General features: G+C 42.7%; 1 protein-coding gene across 5 annotated transcripts in view; it reads right to left on the minus strand.

Moving 5' to 3' along the window:
• Positions 1-17,042, minus strand: part of LOC134969314 (EH domain-binding protein 1-like protein 1) — a 292,891-nt gene that overhangs the window by 9,990 nt on the left and 265,859 nt on the right. The window contains exons 7-14 of one of the 5 annotated variants that reach the window (XM_063945180.1): positions 16,001-16,036; positions 15,810-15,869; positions 15,470-15,599; positions 10,578-14,592; positions 8,322-8,467; positions 5,704-5,752; positions 4,764-5,618; positions 4,579-4,642 (exon numbers count right to left, since the gene is read on the minus strand). In XM_063945180.1, the coding sequence (XP_063801250.1) occupies positions 4,579-4,642; positions 4,764-5,618; positions 5,704-5,752; positions 8,322-8,467; positions 10,578-14,592; positions 15,470-15,599; positions 15,810-15,869; positions 16,001-16,036 (5,355 nt within the window). Of the gene's footprint in view, positions 1-4,578; positions 4,643-4,763; positions 5,619-5,703; positions 5,753-8,321; positions 8,468-10,577; positions 14,593-15,469; positions 15,720-15,809; positions 15,870-16,000; positions 16,037-17,042 lie in introns of all 5 variants that reach the window. The other 4 variants (XM_063945178.1, XM_063945181.1, XM_063945179.1 and 1 more) reach the window with 4 other exon arrangements.

Here is a 17,042-nt window from a genome sequence, read left to right on the forward strand (position 1 = left end):
TGGATGACCTGATAAATAAGGATTCAGCTCACATGCCTGCGTCTCAAGCCCTCTCAAGTTGTCCACAAAAGCGATCTCTGACCCAAATCATGCAGGATGATTCTGAGCCTGATACATCAGATCCAGAGGAGGGTGAAGTGGATGCGAAGAGGGGGGGGGGTGCTGTCCTGCCACATGAGATTCATGCCCTCATTGAGGCTATCAGAACTATCCTGCACATTCCTCACAGGACAGAGGAGGAACCTCATTTTAATACTAAAATGAAAATCCTCAGCTACTTTTCCCGCTTTAAAGGAACTGAATGTCCTCTTTGAAGAGGCTTGGGTAAACCCTGACAAGAAATTTCAGATCCCTAAAAGATTGATTTCTTCCTTTCCCTTTCCATTAGATGATAGGAAGAAATGGGAGAACCTGCTGATTGTGAATGCATCGGTGTCCAGGTTGTCTTACCGGTTCCCGGGGCTGCTTCCTTAATAGACACGGCTGACCACAAGATTGAGACCACTCTCAAATCTTTATACACGGTGGCAGGGGTGGCCCAGAGAGCCCCTATTGCTTGTGCATGGATCACTAGGGCCATCGCTAAATGGTCGGGTAACCTAATTGATGGTTTAGATTTCTTAACCAGGACGATATTATTTTACTCCTACAGCATATCCAGGACTCTGCTAACTTTATGGCGGAAGCCATAAAAGAAATTGGTGTGCTCAATGCATGCACCACTGCCATGGCAGTGTCAGCACGCAAGGGATTATGGCTACGCCAGTGGACTGCGGATGCGGACTCCAGGAAAGGAGTGGAAAATCTGCCTGTCACAGGAGAGGTCCTGTTCGGGGATGAACTGGATAAGCTAATATCCAAGGCTACAACGAGTAAGTCTACATACCTTCCTTCCGCAGATACACCGACTAGGAAAGCCTACTCTGCTCCAAATCTGCAGTCCTTTCGGATGGCTAAATTCAGCCTTCAAAGGGAAAATAAGTGAGCCCAGAAAACCCACAGCTGCAGGTTCTCGGGAACAGGCCTCAGGGTCTGCTTCCTCAAAACCTTCACCATGACGGTGGAACACACTGCCTGGAAGACAGGCAAGTGGGAGCCCGGTTACATTGTTTCAGTCACATTTGGGCAACGTCATGCCAGGATCCCTGGGTCAAAGATCTTATAGCACAGGGATACAGACTGGAGATTCAGGAACTCCCACCTCCCAGATTCTTCAAATCCGGCTTACCAGCTTCTCCAGAAGCCAGTTCGACCTTACAAGCAGCAATTCAAAAACTGGTACTGACTCAGGTCATTGTTCCAGTTCCTCTTCACCTGCAAAATAAAGGTTTTTATTTCAACCTGTTTGTGGTACCGAAACCGGACGGTTCGGTAAGGCCCATTTTAAACCTCAAGTCACTGAACCCGTACTTACAGGTGTTCAAGTTCAAGATGGAGTCTCTGAGAGCGGTGATCTCAGGTCTGTAGGAGGGGGAATTCCTGGTGTCTCTCGACATCAAGGATGCGTACCTTCACATTCCAATTTGGCCACCTCATCAGGCGTATCTAAGGTTTGCACTGCAGGACTGTCACTTCCAGTTTCAGGCCCTGCCCTTTGGCCTCTCCACGGCACCGAGAGTTTTCACCAAGGTGATGGCAGAGATGATTTTTCTCCTCCGCAAACAGGGAGTGAACATCATACCATACCTGGACGACCTGCTGATAAAAGCGCCTTCCAGGGAGAGGTTGTTGGACAGCATTGTCCTCTCAACCAGACTTCTCCAGGATCACGGGTGGATTCTGAACCTGCCAAAATCCCACCTTGAATCTACATGGAGGCTTCCATTTCTAGGAATGATCCTGGATACAGAGGAACAAAAGGTGTTCCTTCCATTGGAAAAAGCATTGGCAATACAGTCAATGGTGCGGGATGTCCTAAAACCAACCCGGATATCGGTGCATCTGTGCATTCGCCTTCTGGGGAAAATGGCAGCTTCTTACGAGGCTCTGCAGTACGGAAGGTTTCATGCCAGGCCATTCCAGCTGGATCTGTTGGACAAATGGTCCGGATCACATATTCACATGCACCAGAGGATACGTAACATAGTAACATAGTGAATAGTATTAGAGGTTGAATGGAGGCAAATTGCCCATCGTGTTCAACCTGTCACCAAAAGCCAGGATTTCTCTTCTATGGTGGCTCCAGACCTCTCACCTGACCGAGGGTTGACGGTTCGGGATTCAAAATTGGATTCCGCTAACTACGGACGCAAGCCTCAGAGGTCGGGGAGCAGTCACTCAGGGGGAACAGTTCCAAGGAAAATGGTCAAGTCAGGAAGCCATTCTCCCGATCAACATTCTGGAACTAAGGGCCATATACAATGCCCTTCTACAGACATCGCATCTTCTTCAAGATCAAGCCATTCAGGTTTAGTCGGACAATGTGACGGCCGTAACATACATAAACCGACAGGGCAGAACGAAGAGCAGAGCTGCAATGTCAGAGGTAACAAAAATTCTCCTCTGGGCAGAAAGACACGTTGTGGCGCTGTCGGCAATCTTCATTCTGGGAGTAGATAACTGGGAAGCGGACTTCCTCAGCAGACACAACCTCCATCCAGGAGAGTGAGGCCTTCACCCGCAGGTGTTCGAGTTCTAACAAGTCGGTGGGGAATTCCACAGCTAGACATGAGGGCCTCTCGTCTCAACAAGAAGCTAAAGTGCTATTGTTCCAGGTCGAGGGACCCACAAGCAGTGGCGGTGGACGCTCTGGTGACTCCATGGGTTTACCAAATGGTGTACGTGTTACCACCTCTTCCACTAATCCCAAGAATTCTCAAGAGGAAAAAAAAGGGAAAAGGTTCAAGCACTTCTCATTGCTCCAGATTGCCTGAGAAAGGCCTGGTATGCAGATCTACTGGAGTTGCTCCTGGAGGACCCGTGGTCTCTACCTCTGCGAGAGGATCTTCTGCAACAGGGACCATTCGTCTATCAAGACTTACCGCAGCTACGTTTAACGGCATGGAAGTTGAACGTCAGATTTTAGCCTGAAAAGCCATTCCTAACAAGGTTATTCCAACCCTGATCCAAGCTAGGAAAGGGGTAATGATTAAACATTACCACTGTATTTGAAAAAAATATGTCTCGTGGTGTGAAAACAGGAAATTTCCTGCAGTGGAATTTCAACTGGGACGTTTTCTCCTTTTTCTACAGTCAGGTGTGGATGTGGGCCTACGTTTTGGGCTCCTTGAAAGTCCAGATTTCGGCCTTGTCCATTTTCCTCCAGAAACAATTGGCTTTCCTCCCTGAGGTTCAGACATTCTTGAAGGGTGTTCTGCACATCCAACCGCCCTTCGTGCCTCCCACGGCACCTTGGGATCTTAACGTGGTGTTGCAGTTTCTGCAATCAGACTGGTTTGAACCTTAACATGAGGTTGACATTAAGTTTCTTACGTGAAAGACTGTTACACTGTTGGCCTTGGCTTCCGCAAGGCGTGTCCGAACTGGGAGCGTTGTCTCACAAAAGCCCATATTTGGTTTTTCATGAGGATAGAGCTGAACTCAGAACTCGTCAGCAATTTTTTCCTAAGGTGGTGTCTGCGTTTCATATCAACCAACCCATTGTGGTTCCGGTGCTTTCTGACACCTCTGCTACCTTAAAGTCCCTAGATGTTGTGAGGGCTTTGAGGATCTACGTGAAGAGGACAGCTCGTCACAGATAATATGACTAGCTATTTGTTCTCTATGATCCCAAGAAAATTGGGTGTCCTGCTTCAAAGCAGTTTATTGCTCGCTGGATCAGCCTTACTATCCAGCATGCTCTACGGACTACGAGAAAAGGAATTACCGGTAGGTAATTAAAATCCTATTTTTTCCCTAATAGTTTTGCAGCCACAGTCAACATGCACTTACTTAAAGACTCCTGGAGAATGGCACCATTTGAATAGCAATAACTTAGAGCTTTGTTTAAACCAGGCATGTCCAAACTGCGGCCCTCCAGCTGCTGAGAAACTACACATTTCAGAATGCCCTGACACAGCTTTAGCATTCTCTGACAGCAAAACTGTGTCAGGGCATGCTGGGATATTTAGTTTCACAATAGCTGGAGGGCCACAGTTTGGACATGCCTGGCTTAAACATTTTGACAAAATACCTATTTCTGCTGTTTTGTTGAGAAAGTGGGGAAGTGATGGTGTTTCGGCCATGGTTGCACTATGAATTCATTACACAGTGTGATTGATATACTAGATCCGTTTGGGGTGGAGGATGTTTTAGTACATTTTTGAGGCATACCAAAGTCAGCAACTGCATCTTCCAACGCTGATTAAATGGCCATGGCAGCTCAGATACAGTGGATATATCTTAGAGTTGCTCAGACCACTTATCTTCCCGATTGTGATCCGGTGCTGCGTCTTCGTATGCATGCAGCGGATCTGTAAAGCGGTGTCTCATTTCAAAACACAACACCTGCATTATTTACATACCTTTCCAGATCCGCTGCTGCTGATGACATAGCACCAATTACTACTGCGTCTACCTATGAATCAGTCACAATGTTTGCAAATGTTTAAAAAAAATACATTTTCATATGGTACTAACCATTGATAATTTGGGAGGAAGGTCTTGAACTTGTCTCATGACTTTTTGGTGCAAGATCCATCTCCTGTAGAAGGCAGCATTACAACATGAGAACGTAAGGTACAAATGAGCAGACACAAAAAAACAAACAAGAAATAATAATAAGTTAACTGGAGCAATAGTGAAGATAGAGAAATAGGGCTGACCTCTTCTTGAGAAAGTGACTGGGAACGAATTAGAGAACGCCTTTTCTTCACAAGGTCAGCATCACGTAGGTGACCTAGACCTCCAGCCTTTCGAGGGGGAGCTACTGGAACAGATCCTGATGAACCAGAGGTATCTCCCTCCTCCAGGTTCACATCTAATAATCCTCCATTAACACTTAGTCTCTTTTTAATGCGAGGTGGTGGGGCAACCCCTTTGACAGCAGAGTTTGGTGTCTTCTGTTCCTCAGTATTTGTAATGTTTTCCTTTTCTGGTTGAGGTACTGATGCCCTCTTTTCCTCAGAAGAGTACCTTGGTAAACTGTGTGCAGCAGATATTGACAGATCCTGTTTCTCAGACGAGGCCTTCACTTTATTCTGTGCCTCAGGTGATGGGTCTGCTTTTTTCTTTTGTTCTGAACTGAGTGGCACCTGACTTTCATCAGGTATATGTTTCTTTATCTTATTTTCATCTATTGTGGCATGTAACATTGTATGTGACTCAGAAATAGACCTTGTCCCCCCATTCTTATCAGAGGCAGGACCTGGAAACCTTTGTTTCTTAGAACCTTCACTAATGTGAGGGTGTGGAGCAATGGGTTCCTCAGAGTCAGACCTTTTGGTATTAAATTCCATAGGGGCCAAGCCCTCGATTATTAGTGAAGTAGCAACAGGCAGATCTACAGCAGGAGCCTGAGAGGATACAGGTGGATTATCAACATTCTGATTGCTTGTGAAGTGTGATCGAATTTGGCAGAGGTAAGTGAGGATCATGAGCTTGTCTGGGACAGAACGAAGCAGCATATCTGAGGGAGAAAGAAGTGGTGGTATCCCAAGTGCAGCAAAGCCATCATATGCCTACAAAGAGGAATAGAAATAATGATGTGAATATGAAATTTAATATAGAAAATATTTTGTTTCAATACATAGGGAGCAAACACACCTTTTTGTTATTTTCCTTTACATTTAATGGGTCCAAGTCTTCATAGTTACTGGAAGAGATGAAAGAATATATTAAGGAAATGGCTCAGCACAGTTGACACACCCAAACCTTACTGCTGCCAATATTGGGCTTTCTGATCTGATCTTGACAGCATTTCTATGTCAGTAAGATTTATCTTCAATCGTATCTATTTTTTCCAGTCCTTGCCCCCTTCTTATTGTTTCTGTCTGACCATAGTGTCTCTTTGTATCAAATATGTTTTACCTCTTCTCTGGCTTACCGCAATTATTCCCACTTTTTATTTGCATGATTCCAAAAGAATCAATATCCCATTTACAGCCCCACTACATCCCTACAGGAAGTAGTTACTTTGTCAATCTTATTGCTGGCGACAGACAATATGTTGACAGCATTAGATCGATGGGAGAATACCAACACAGTTGGAATGTTATTTAAAGCATTATAATGGTATCGACATTATAACTTTAAACCTGATCTTACAGCATAATGTTTAAAGTTCTAAGATGACACCATTACAATGCTTTCAATAACATTATAAAAGTGTCATCATTCTCCCGTTGATATTATGTTGTCAACAAATTGACTGTTGGAAAAATGCATTAATGACTGTTGGAAAAAAAAGTGTAGGTTTAGCATAATTTTTAAATGTAGATCTGGAACACCCACATGACAATGAGGTTTGTTCAGGTCATAAATCCCATCTCATGGGGTAATTCATCAATGGCCGTATTCACCAGTGAGTTCAAACCACTGCATGTGCTGCCAATTGTTATCTCCAAATCACCTGATGTATTATCTAGAGGTTTGGTGATTTAAAAACTGAAATCACTGGCGATACTACATAGTGGGGTAACACTTACACACTCTTGTACAGGATGACAAAAAGATAGCTGCGATATTAAAGATCAACTTTTTTTTAGTTGAAAAAAAAAATCAGGATGGTGATTTGCTGTGGTTCATGTAATAAAAACCAAACCTGTAGTTCTGCAATTCTTTTGCCTTTTTGCTTAGATTAATCTACAGTTTTAAAATCACCCAAAGTCATACTGCCACTTGATAAATTTCTACTCCCACCCTTTCCCAGGTTTCCTTTTGTGGGTAAACCATCCTTCAATCTGGGGGAATCTAGAGTATGAATTATGAATTAGAGAAAGTTAAGCATTGGAAATGTATAAGTACCAGTGGAAAAAGGGTGAGACACCTGAAAAACCAGAACAGATGGTGGCACTAATTACAGCACATCATTTTTCTGTGTGCAAAGTTATTAAATAAATATTACAGGGGCCACAGGCTTCCTACAGAATATATATTTTAGGATATGTTAGATCTACTCTCCCCCTACTCCCTTGTTTTCATTTCCCTCCTACCGCCTTGTCTTGATCACTATTTTATTTAAGTTTTGAACGTGTATTTAATGTTGAAGCCAATTGAAATTAAATTGTCTATTAATACACTTATATCTAATATCTAATCTAATTGTATAGGACTGTTTAAAATGTTGCACACATTTGTTTACATTTTATATAGATAAGCATATGGTAGCAAATCCCCCATCCAGAGACTTTTCCACAATATAATACTAGATATAAGGACCTTGTTTTTCCTTTCTCAAACCCAATGTATCCATCTACCTGTCCTCTCCTTCCTATCATATTCTCTACTTTTATCTGTTTGTTGTTGTGGACATTTATAGAAACCTAGTTAAGTGGACAAGAGCCATAAATAAACTTGTTGGTGCCCCATCACCATTTTTAAAATACATACATTTGTATAACACCTATAGTTTCAGAACACTGCAAGAAAATGGATTTGGACATCAATCCTCTTATACCACATTCATGCACTTAACACCTTAAGAGCTCTTTGTCATTCAGTTACATTAGCCTTACAGTATTTTAAATGATACATTTCTTAGCAGTCATACACAGAAACTCTCACTTTGACATGCAGGAAGGCTCCTGTAAGTACAGGAGAATACATAGGCAGATACAGGAGGGAAGGCGGCATGTGGGCCGGTGCTATCCCTGTCATTTCTAACACATTTTTTTCTCTACGAAAGGATATCAGCAGCAGCACCCTGAGTCTGTACTGTCTCCGTTTAATAAAGCCGCAGGCACTAGGAGCTACTGTGGCTGCTCTGAGGTGGGCAGTGAAGGGGGGACTGCGGTGAGGTGGGCAGTGAAGGGCAAACTGCTGTTAGGTGGGCAGTGAAGGGGGGCTGCTGTGAGGTGGGCAATGAAGGGGCAAACTGCTGTGAGGTGGGCAGTGAAAGGGGGACTGCTGTGAGGTGGGCAGTGAAAGGGGGACTGCTGTGAGGTGGGCAGTGAAGGGCAAACTGCTGTGAGGTGGGCAGTGAAGGGGGGGCTGCTGTGAGGTGGGCAATGAAGGGGCAAACTGCTGTAAGGTGGGCAGTGAAGGGGGGGACTGCTGTGAGGTGGGCAGTGAAGGGGGACTGCTGTGAGGTGGGCAGTGAAGGGGGACTGCTGTGAGGTGGGCAGTGAAGGGGCAAACTGCGGTGAGGTGGGTAGTGAAGGGGGGCTGCTGTGTGGTGCATGTACAGGTCAATTAGGTCTTTCACCAACTGTTGAGCCTCTTACATGCTTTCAGGGTGAAAGTGATGAAGTATAGCACAAAAGGCCAGTCCATTCCTCCAGGACGTTGTGAAGTTATTTACACGCACACCACGATACCCTGAGATGACCTCCTGACACCAGCGTAGAAGGGAGTCCGTGCTGAGTGCTCCCTGAAAGAATACAAATAAGTATTATATACATAGGAGAAACATTTGTGCATACAAAATACAAAAGCAGAAAATGAATATGATAAATTATTAGTACCAAATACTAATAATGTAGCAAGCCCCCGTATTATATCATACCACTGATACCCCAACACAGGATCTGCAGCTCAGCAGTTGCCAGAACAACCACAGATAGCCCCAATGCCACATGCAAGTTATAAGTTTGAGGCTAGTAGGTTTAATCTGCAGGATTGTAGCAGGAAAGAAATGTTGTGCTATACTCTGCGGCTCTCTAATCTAGGATTAGGATGAGGAGCAACATTTTATCATTAAAGAGCACCATGGAGGAACTGACACTTTGCAACCTACATAGTGAAAAATGAAGAAATAGCTAGTATATAGATCTGGAACAGGAGACAACACAAATAATAACATTCTACAAGGTAAGGCAACTAGGCTCAGCACAGGAGACAGACTATAGAAGCTCTGTAGATCCTTGATGGGATCTGCAATATTGCTTGCACCTTCCTGTTTCTTGTTAAAGGAAAACTCAATGCAAAGAAGCACTAAAAGAATATACCAGGAAATATGGCAATTTATAGTTGTCAGCAATCTACAGACATTTAATAAAAATAGGGCAGCTTCTGACCAGGGCAGCTACTGTGGGCTACACTGTTAGAAGTTTTAGTTGATGGCAAACATTATAGCAAATCTAGCCATACACTGTAGGCGCATAACAAGAGCCAACGTAACACACTAAAACTATAGCAGCCATTGACTAGGTATAGTAGAGAATGCAGCCAAGTTGAGAGCTAAAATGTAGAGACTACTGTAGCAAGATGCGATCTTGTAGTGCATTCATTTAGGATAAAGGCCATGAGGATGGGGGTGCAGTAAAACATTCCAGCAAGAAGCACAGAACACAGGATTGTTCTACATAAAAGCAGACAGGACCAAATGAAATTGAAGCAAGAGAGTAAAACAATATTGCAATGATCTTGGCAAGAGCATGGAGAGAGGGACTGACATTAGTCTGGAGGCAATGGTGGACACTCTGCAGTTACAGTAGGGTACACAGAGGGGCACCAGTGCTGCATTATTGTATAATTGTAGTGTCAACACCTTCAGTACTGACAGAACACTACACAGTGTCACTATACAAGATTCCCGCTTCCCTGAACTCAGAGCAGTGTGCTCACTATCTGTGGCGGCTGCTGCCCCTGGGCTGCAGCGGCGTCCACAGTGTGCAGAGGGGAGCTGGCCAGGACATATGAATCTACATGTGAAGTTGTATGTAACATATGTCCTGACTTCCTTCCCTGGGAATCAGCAGCCGCCACAGCATGCCACACACTGCTCAGCCTGCTAATACTATATCTAACTGTTCTAGGCTGATATTCGGGAAGAATATATATGAAAAAAAAACCTAGTTCAATAGAAGAGAAGAGAAGCAGCTGTCCGGAGAACCAGCACCAGCTGTCCAGTTAGCTCCATCTGTAACCTTTCAATTGACACATTTAACTTTGGTCAGAGGAAATGGATATTATTGGCTGTCACATACTTGTCGCTCATGTTCTCCTTTACTGCAACCACAAAGTAATATTTAAAAGTCACCAAGAAATGTAAGATAGAGGCACAGACTGTGTCATGAGTGGAAGCATTACATGGTCAAGCAATGTCTACGATTTTCATAAAAAGGTTCATGTGTGGTATTTTCTTATCATACATGAGTTTATACGGTCCTTGCAAGTACTGAAGTGGTAACGCCAAAAATGTCTGATTGTACATTGACTTATGACACTGTCAATTATAGCAACACAATTCATAGATTAGCTTAGCAATGTGCAATTATGTAATGTTATGCAGTATACATGCTGCTGCAATTATCGTAGAAATGATTTTCAGCTATAAAAATATATATAAAAAATATCTAAAAAAAATGTCAGCTTCTGCTTCCTCTGTTATCACTTCACCTGCGGAGTGTCAGAACAGTTAATACTACAACCCCCATTTCTGCAGAACATCACTCTCTCTCCCCTTGCAGAAAATTACAATATTGAACACATCCCATGCAGAGTGTCTCTTCCTCTTCTGGTTGCAGACTGTCACATACCTCCCCTACTTGCCCTGTGCTCTCGCTCAGTCTCTTCTTTTCTGCACTCTTCTGTTGTCCAATGGCCTGAGATAGGGGAACAGGAAAACTGCACTCTGCTAACATATGTTTAGCCCCTGATAATCTATTATTTAAAGGGTAGGTGGGGGTGGTGTCACTGTGGGAGAAAGGAAGATCAAACTCTTGGTGTAAAGGTTTGCTGTCCCCTGAGGCAAGTGCTGCCTCTTGCTCCACTACCTTCTCCAGCACATTCTCACTATCTTCCCCTCCAGGCTCTCCCTGCAATTGTTCTTTAGCCACCATCTGCGTTTCCTGTTGCACTCCATTTTCTGGCACACTTGTGTTCATTAGCAGTTTGTTTGCTTCAGTTGTTATAATATCCAGCTCTCCTTGCCATACATTTTCCTTGTGTGCTCTCTCTTCAGTTATGGCTAGATGCCCTTGTTCTGTTTCTGCTATTTGTTCTGCCACATTACTCTCCTGTTCTGATATAAGTGAGGGTTCCTGCATTACATCTTCCCCATGCACTGTCTTTCCTACATGTACTGTATCCTGGGCTATGCTTATTTCATGTGCTGTATTGTGTATGCCAGTTGTTGTGTATAGAGAAGTTATTATTTCCTTCTTCTCTTCCTGAGCTCTCTCTTCCCTTGATGGCACTCCTTCTTGCAAATCTGATTTTCCCTGTGCTCTCTCAGTCAAAGCTACTGATGACACTCTTTCTGCTTTATATGTGTTTTCTTCTGGTTTTATTGCTGAGTCGTGCACATTTTCTCTTGCCTGCGCTCTCTCCACTTCCTCACTTGATTTGTCCTGTACACTATCATTTAATATATATGTAGCATCTTGACCTACCTCATTCTTATTTATTCTCAATTCAAGTATTGGTTTTGACTCTATCAGCCTGATCAACTCTCCTCCTCTATCCACTACTTCATGTAATTCACCAGTCACACTCTCTTCTGTTCCATCGCTTGGTTCATCTCTTCCCTCCTTGACTTCCTGCAACTCATGTTGGTAGCCATCTATGTTTTTTACTAGTTCTTCATTTACCCTTAATGAAGCCTCTTTCTTATCTTCCTCATTGGTATTTACTGCTCTAAAAGAAACATCTGCCATCACCAGACATTCCTCATTTATCCCATGTGCATTATCTTCTACTGTATATTTTTCATGTATTGACCCTTCAACATGAGCTGCTTCCTCAGGTAGTTTTTCAGCTGTCCACAGGCTTGCCTCTTCCACCCTATTCTCTTGGTCCACTGGCTTTCCAACTCTAGCTGCTTCTTCATCCAGCCTGTCCATTGTCTCTTTCAAACTACCTGGATCAACTGTCTCTTTAGTTATAGTTGCTTCTTCAAGTATTCCCTTGTCTATCCAAATATACGTATTTACCAACATTTCTTCTTGATCTACTGGCTTTCCATTTGTATCTCTTTTATCATTAAGCTGCTCAATTTTCCAAAGACATGTCTCTTCCACCTTGTCTTGATCCACTACCTCTTTAGCTACTATCTCAAGCAGTCTCTCAGTTTTCCAAAGACTTGCCTCTTCCATTCTATCTGTTGGTTCTGTTGTAATTTCAGTTTTAATTGCTTCCACAGGCAATTTCATGTTTGTCAGAAGATATGTATTTTCAACCTTATGCTCTTCATCTGCTGCCTTTCCAATTGTCACTGCTTCCTCATCCAACTTCTCAGTGGACAAAAGGCTTGTCTCATTCACCCCATTTTTATCCGCTGCATCTTGGGGTCTTTGGACTTCCTCAAGCAGTTGCTCATTTATCCAAAGAGGTGTCTCTTGCACTGTATTTTCAAGAACAGCTGTTTTTCTAACTCCAGTTTCCTCATTGAGCCTCTGAATAGAAAACAGATGTGTCTTTTTCACCATATCTTGATCCACAGCCTCTTTAGGTCCAGCTGCTTCTTCCCAGCTCTCATTTGTCCAATGATATTTCTCAGCAAGTCTATCGTCCAGTGTTTCTTGCAGTCCCTGATCTTCCCAAAATGTTTTCCCTTCTAATCTCTCTAGCTCACTAACCTTGTTTACCTCTGGAATAACTCCTTGAATGTCTCCCACCTCCTGTACTAATTCCTTACTGATGTCATCCAGATCATGCCCTCCTATGACTATTGCGCTGTGTGCCTCATTAATATTACTTTCCTGCTCTCCTACCTGTACTCCACTCTCACAAAGCATTCCACTTGCTAACACAGTTCTAAATAATTCATTGTTTTCCTTATTTCCACATCCCTGTGTATCCTCTGTCCCAAATACATTCTGTTTCTTAGTCTTATATATATACTCATCTGTTTTGCTTTCCCCCTCACAAACCTCTCCTTTTATATCTTGCAATATGTCATGTGCAATGTCACTGTCTATCTCCTGTCCTCTGCCATCTGTAGTCACTGTTGGGTCTTGCAGTCTCTTGTCTATAAATTTTGTTTTGTGCATAGTATCATCGATCAATGCTGTCTTCTCTTCTACCATTTCAGGTTCACTCACTCTATTTTCAGATGTGCCTGCAGTCTCTTGGATTCTTCTGTCCTTGTTCCCAGCTTTTGCCGCTGAATCTTGCCTTCCACTGTTTGTTTCTTCTTCTTTAACTTTATTATTTTTGTCTACTGATGTTTCTTGCACTATTTTTTTGGTTACAGCAATTGGTTGTTGGACTTTCCCTTGCACAGCTGTAATCTGTGAATGCTCTGTCTCAGAAACTGTCTCATCTACTGTAACCTTTCTTTTTTCTGCCCCCTCCTGATCTTGTAGGCATAGTACCGCTTGTGCTTTGTGCGTTATGGTAAGTTTAATATTGGTGTCTATCTCTCCCCCTCTGCTACTGACTGGTGTATCTGTAGTAGCAGTGGTGTCTTGCAATGTCTCATATTTAGTAACTGCTGAATCTTGCAGTCTTTTATCTATCAAAATAGTATTTTTTCCTCCCCTCTCTGGTTCGCACACTGTATTTTCCCATTTTTCTGCAGTCTTATGTGTTATTTGTTCCCACTGCATAGTCTCCTCAGTCTTAGTTGTTTCTTGATCTCTCTGAGCTATTTTCTCTTGCAAGGACTTAAACTCACTTTTATCCTCAGATGTCTCCTGACCTCTTTGTTCTATGACATTCCCTGTGCTTTGCACACTATCCATCTCCTGTACATTTTGCTTTGCCTTTGCTGCAAATTCATTTAGAATTTCTGTCTCAAACAATCTTTCTTCTGTGTCTTGCACTTTTAGTTGTATAATAGCTCCAGTCTCCTGAATATCTAAATTTGTTGATCTGAGATGTATGTTGATATCTGTTGTATCTACCTTCTCATCTGCATTACTTACTGCCTCCACTGGGAGAGCTGGTTCCTGTACTACCTCCTGTGTAATATGATCCCTTGCGTAAGCTCTCGCTATGTCCTCTGAATTGTTTGCCTCTGGTGAATTGTGTATGTCACATATCATTATCATACTGTCAGCTGACTTGCATGTGTTTTCTTGTTCTTCCTTTGTCTCTAGATGTTTTGATGCTGGCTGGCCTGCAGTCTCATCAGATCTCTTCTCTACCTTAGTTAATGTCTCAGGGAATGATACAGCTTTACTTAAATATATATTTTGTGCCATCTCTGTATTCTGCAGATCATGTGTCCTAAATCCGATATTTGATGCCTGAACAATTTCAGGGGCTGTTTCCATTGCTTTTGTCAGTACTTGTTGGGCCTGCTCTTTTATATTGTCTGTCTTTGCTCTATTTGGAATAACTGGTGTTTGAGTTGTCTTGAGCTGTGTTTCATCTCCTGCTGCTGCTACACTATACTGTACAGTGCCCTTTTCCAGACCTCTCTTCTTTCTTGCTGCAATCTGTGGAACGTCCACTGTCTCAGAATGTAGATATCCTACTTCCCGCAAACTTTCCCTGCTCTCCCTATACCCATCCCTGGGGGCTGATTCATTCTGTTCCGTGGCTTTCTCATTGAGAAGTGGTTTATGGTCAATGCTGACCTCCCGAGTCTTCCATACCTCGTTAGACCTAATGAGAGAGATATAAAGAATAACTCAAGGACTGCTGCAGCACTGTGCTCAAATATACCGGTATATTTCTTTTACAATTTTATATTATTTTGTAACTTTTTACTTTTATAATTCTATAACAAATACCTATAAACCATACAATGACATCTAGTACATTTCTGAAAGACTATCCATCATAGTATGTAAAAATAATAAAGATGAATGACACAAATATTACTTTGTATGTTTACCTAGCAATAGCGAATCCCAGAACTTATCTTACTACTTAAGTTACAGGTATAAACAAAGCAGTCTAAAGGGGGGTACACACGGAGAGATCCGTGTTTCAAATCTAAGCAATCTGACTAGATTGCTTAGATTTTAAGCACGGATCTGCCGTGTGTATGCCCCCCAGCGATAGCGATGCGCGGCCCCGCGTATCGCTATCGCCGGTGCTAGACTGAGCCTGCATGCTGTGTGAAGTGAGCGGCCCCCGTCGTCGCCCCCCCCCCCCCTCCTCCTCGCTCAGCACATTGCGCTGTGCTGAGCGGGGTGGGGGGGAGATGTGTGCTGAGCGGTCTGTGTTAAGATCGCTCAGCACAAATCTCTTGTCAGTACCCCCCTTAACCTATCTGGAAGATTCATGCTGGCTATCCTGGAAACAAGGGGTTGGCCTACTCACTTGCATTGCAAAGTGAAAATATACTGGAAGTGTAGTTAGGTGAATCAGTCATGGTCTGGATGTAAGTGTGGCCTGTAGTGTCCTGATTTTTAAATAAGGAATGATGGGATGCTCTACTGTTATTTATTTTTTAAAATACTATCTAAAGGAGACTCCATTGCATTATTCTTTGACATATTTTAAAATCATTAAACATATCTCTGTTTCTACTCACCTTTGATCTTGGCTTGCGGTGGCAGCTACTCCTGGAGTTGGTGCCAGATATTTTTTAGATGGCTTTCTCCCATTATGATTGTGATGGGTTTGATTGTCAGGATGTAAGGGTTTAATGCTTTCATTTTTGGCTGTAAAAAGAATATGCTTGTAAGATTTTTCTTTAGTATTCAACCTTGGAGGAAATGGTGGAACAGGTGGGGGAGAAATAAAAGAAGGTCGTGAAGAATTAGGAAAAGAAAGAGTAGTCTCTGAAAGAAAGAAATAGAAAGATGGAGATAAAAGATAAGTAAGTAATTAGGGATGGAATGTAAAATGGAATTGAATTGATAGCCACCTACTTGTAGAAAGAGATGCTTCATCTTCTTCCTCAGTGAGAGTGTTCAGCTCCCGTACAGGCTCTAAAAAAGAGTTGCTGTGAGTAGTTCAATAGGAAAAATAAGGTGATCAATAAACATCAAAAACATGGATAAGTATGAAGTACAAAGAGCTCAAGATGGTATGATGCAAGGAAATGAGAAGCTGGGTTTACCTGACAAGTAGTCAGACACTACGCTTTTTAGATAACCTGAAGAAGAGAGCATGAAGAGAAAGAGTATGACAAAAAGTAGAGGGAAAGAATGGAAAACAGATACCACATAAAAAAAAAAATAACAAGCAATAATGTAGAAGGAAAGATAAAGCAAGCCATATACAGTTGTGATCATAAGTTTACATACCCAAGCAGAATTTGTGATTTTCTGGCCATTTGTCAGAGAATATGAATGATAACTCACACACTTTTCTTTCACTCATGGTTAGTGGTTAGGTGAAGCCATTTATTGTCAAACAACTGTGTTTACTCTTTTTAAATCATAATGAGAACAGAAACTACCCAAATGACCCTGATCAAAAGTTTACATACACCAGTTCTTAATACTGTGTATTGCCCCCTTTAACATCAATGACAGCTTGAAGTCTTTTGTGGTAGTTGTGGATGAGGCTCTTTATTTTCTCAGATGGTAAAGCTGCCCATTTTTCTTGGCAAAAAGCCTCCAGTTCCTGTACATTTTTGGGCTGTCTTGCATGAACTGCGTGTTTGAGATCTCCCCAGAGTGGCTCAATGAAATTGAGGTCAGGAGACTGAGATGGCCACTCCAGAACCTTCACTTTATTCTGCTGTAGCCAATGACAGGTCGACTTGGCCTTGTGCTTTGGATCATTGTCATGTTGGAACGTCCAAGTACGTCCCATGCGCAGCTTCCGGGCTGATGAGTGCAAATTTTCCTCCAGTATTTTCTGAAAACATGCTGCATTCATCTTGCCATCAATTTTGACCAAGTTTTCAGTGCCTTTGTAGCTCACACATCTCCAAAACATCAGCGATCCACCTCCGTGTTTCACAGTAGGAATGGTGTACCTTTCATCATAGGCCCTGTTGACTCCTCTCCAAATGTAACGTTTATGGTTGTGGCCAAAAAGTTCAATTTTGGTCTCATCACTCCAAATGACTTTGTTCCAGAAGTTTTGAGGCTTGTCTCTGTGCTGTTTGGAGTATTGTAAGTGGGATGCTTTGTGGCATTTGCATAGTAATG

The sequence above is a fragment of the Pseudophryne corroboree genome, chromosome 11 (assembly GCF_028390025.1).
Source record: "Pseudophryne corroboree isolate aPseCor3 chromosome 11, aPseCor3.hap2, whole genome shotgun sequence".
Lineage (NCBI taxonomy): Eukaryota > Metazoa > Chordata > Amphibia > Anura > Myobatrachidae > Pseudophryne > Pseudophryne corroboree.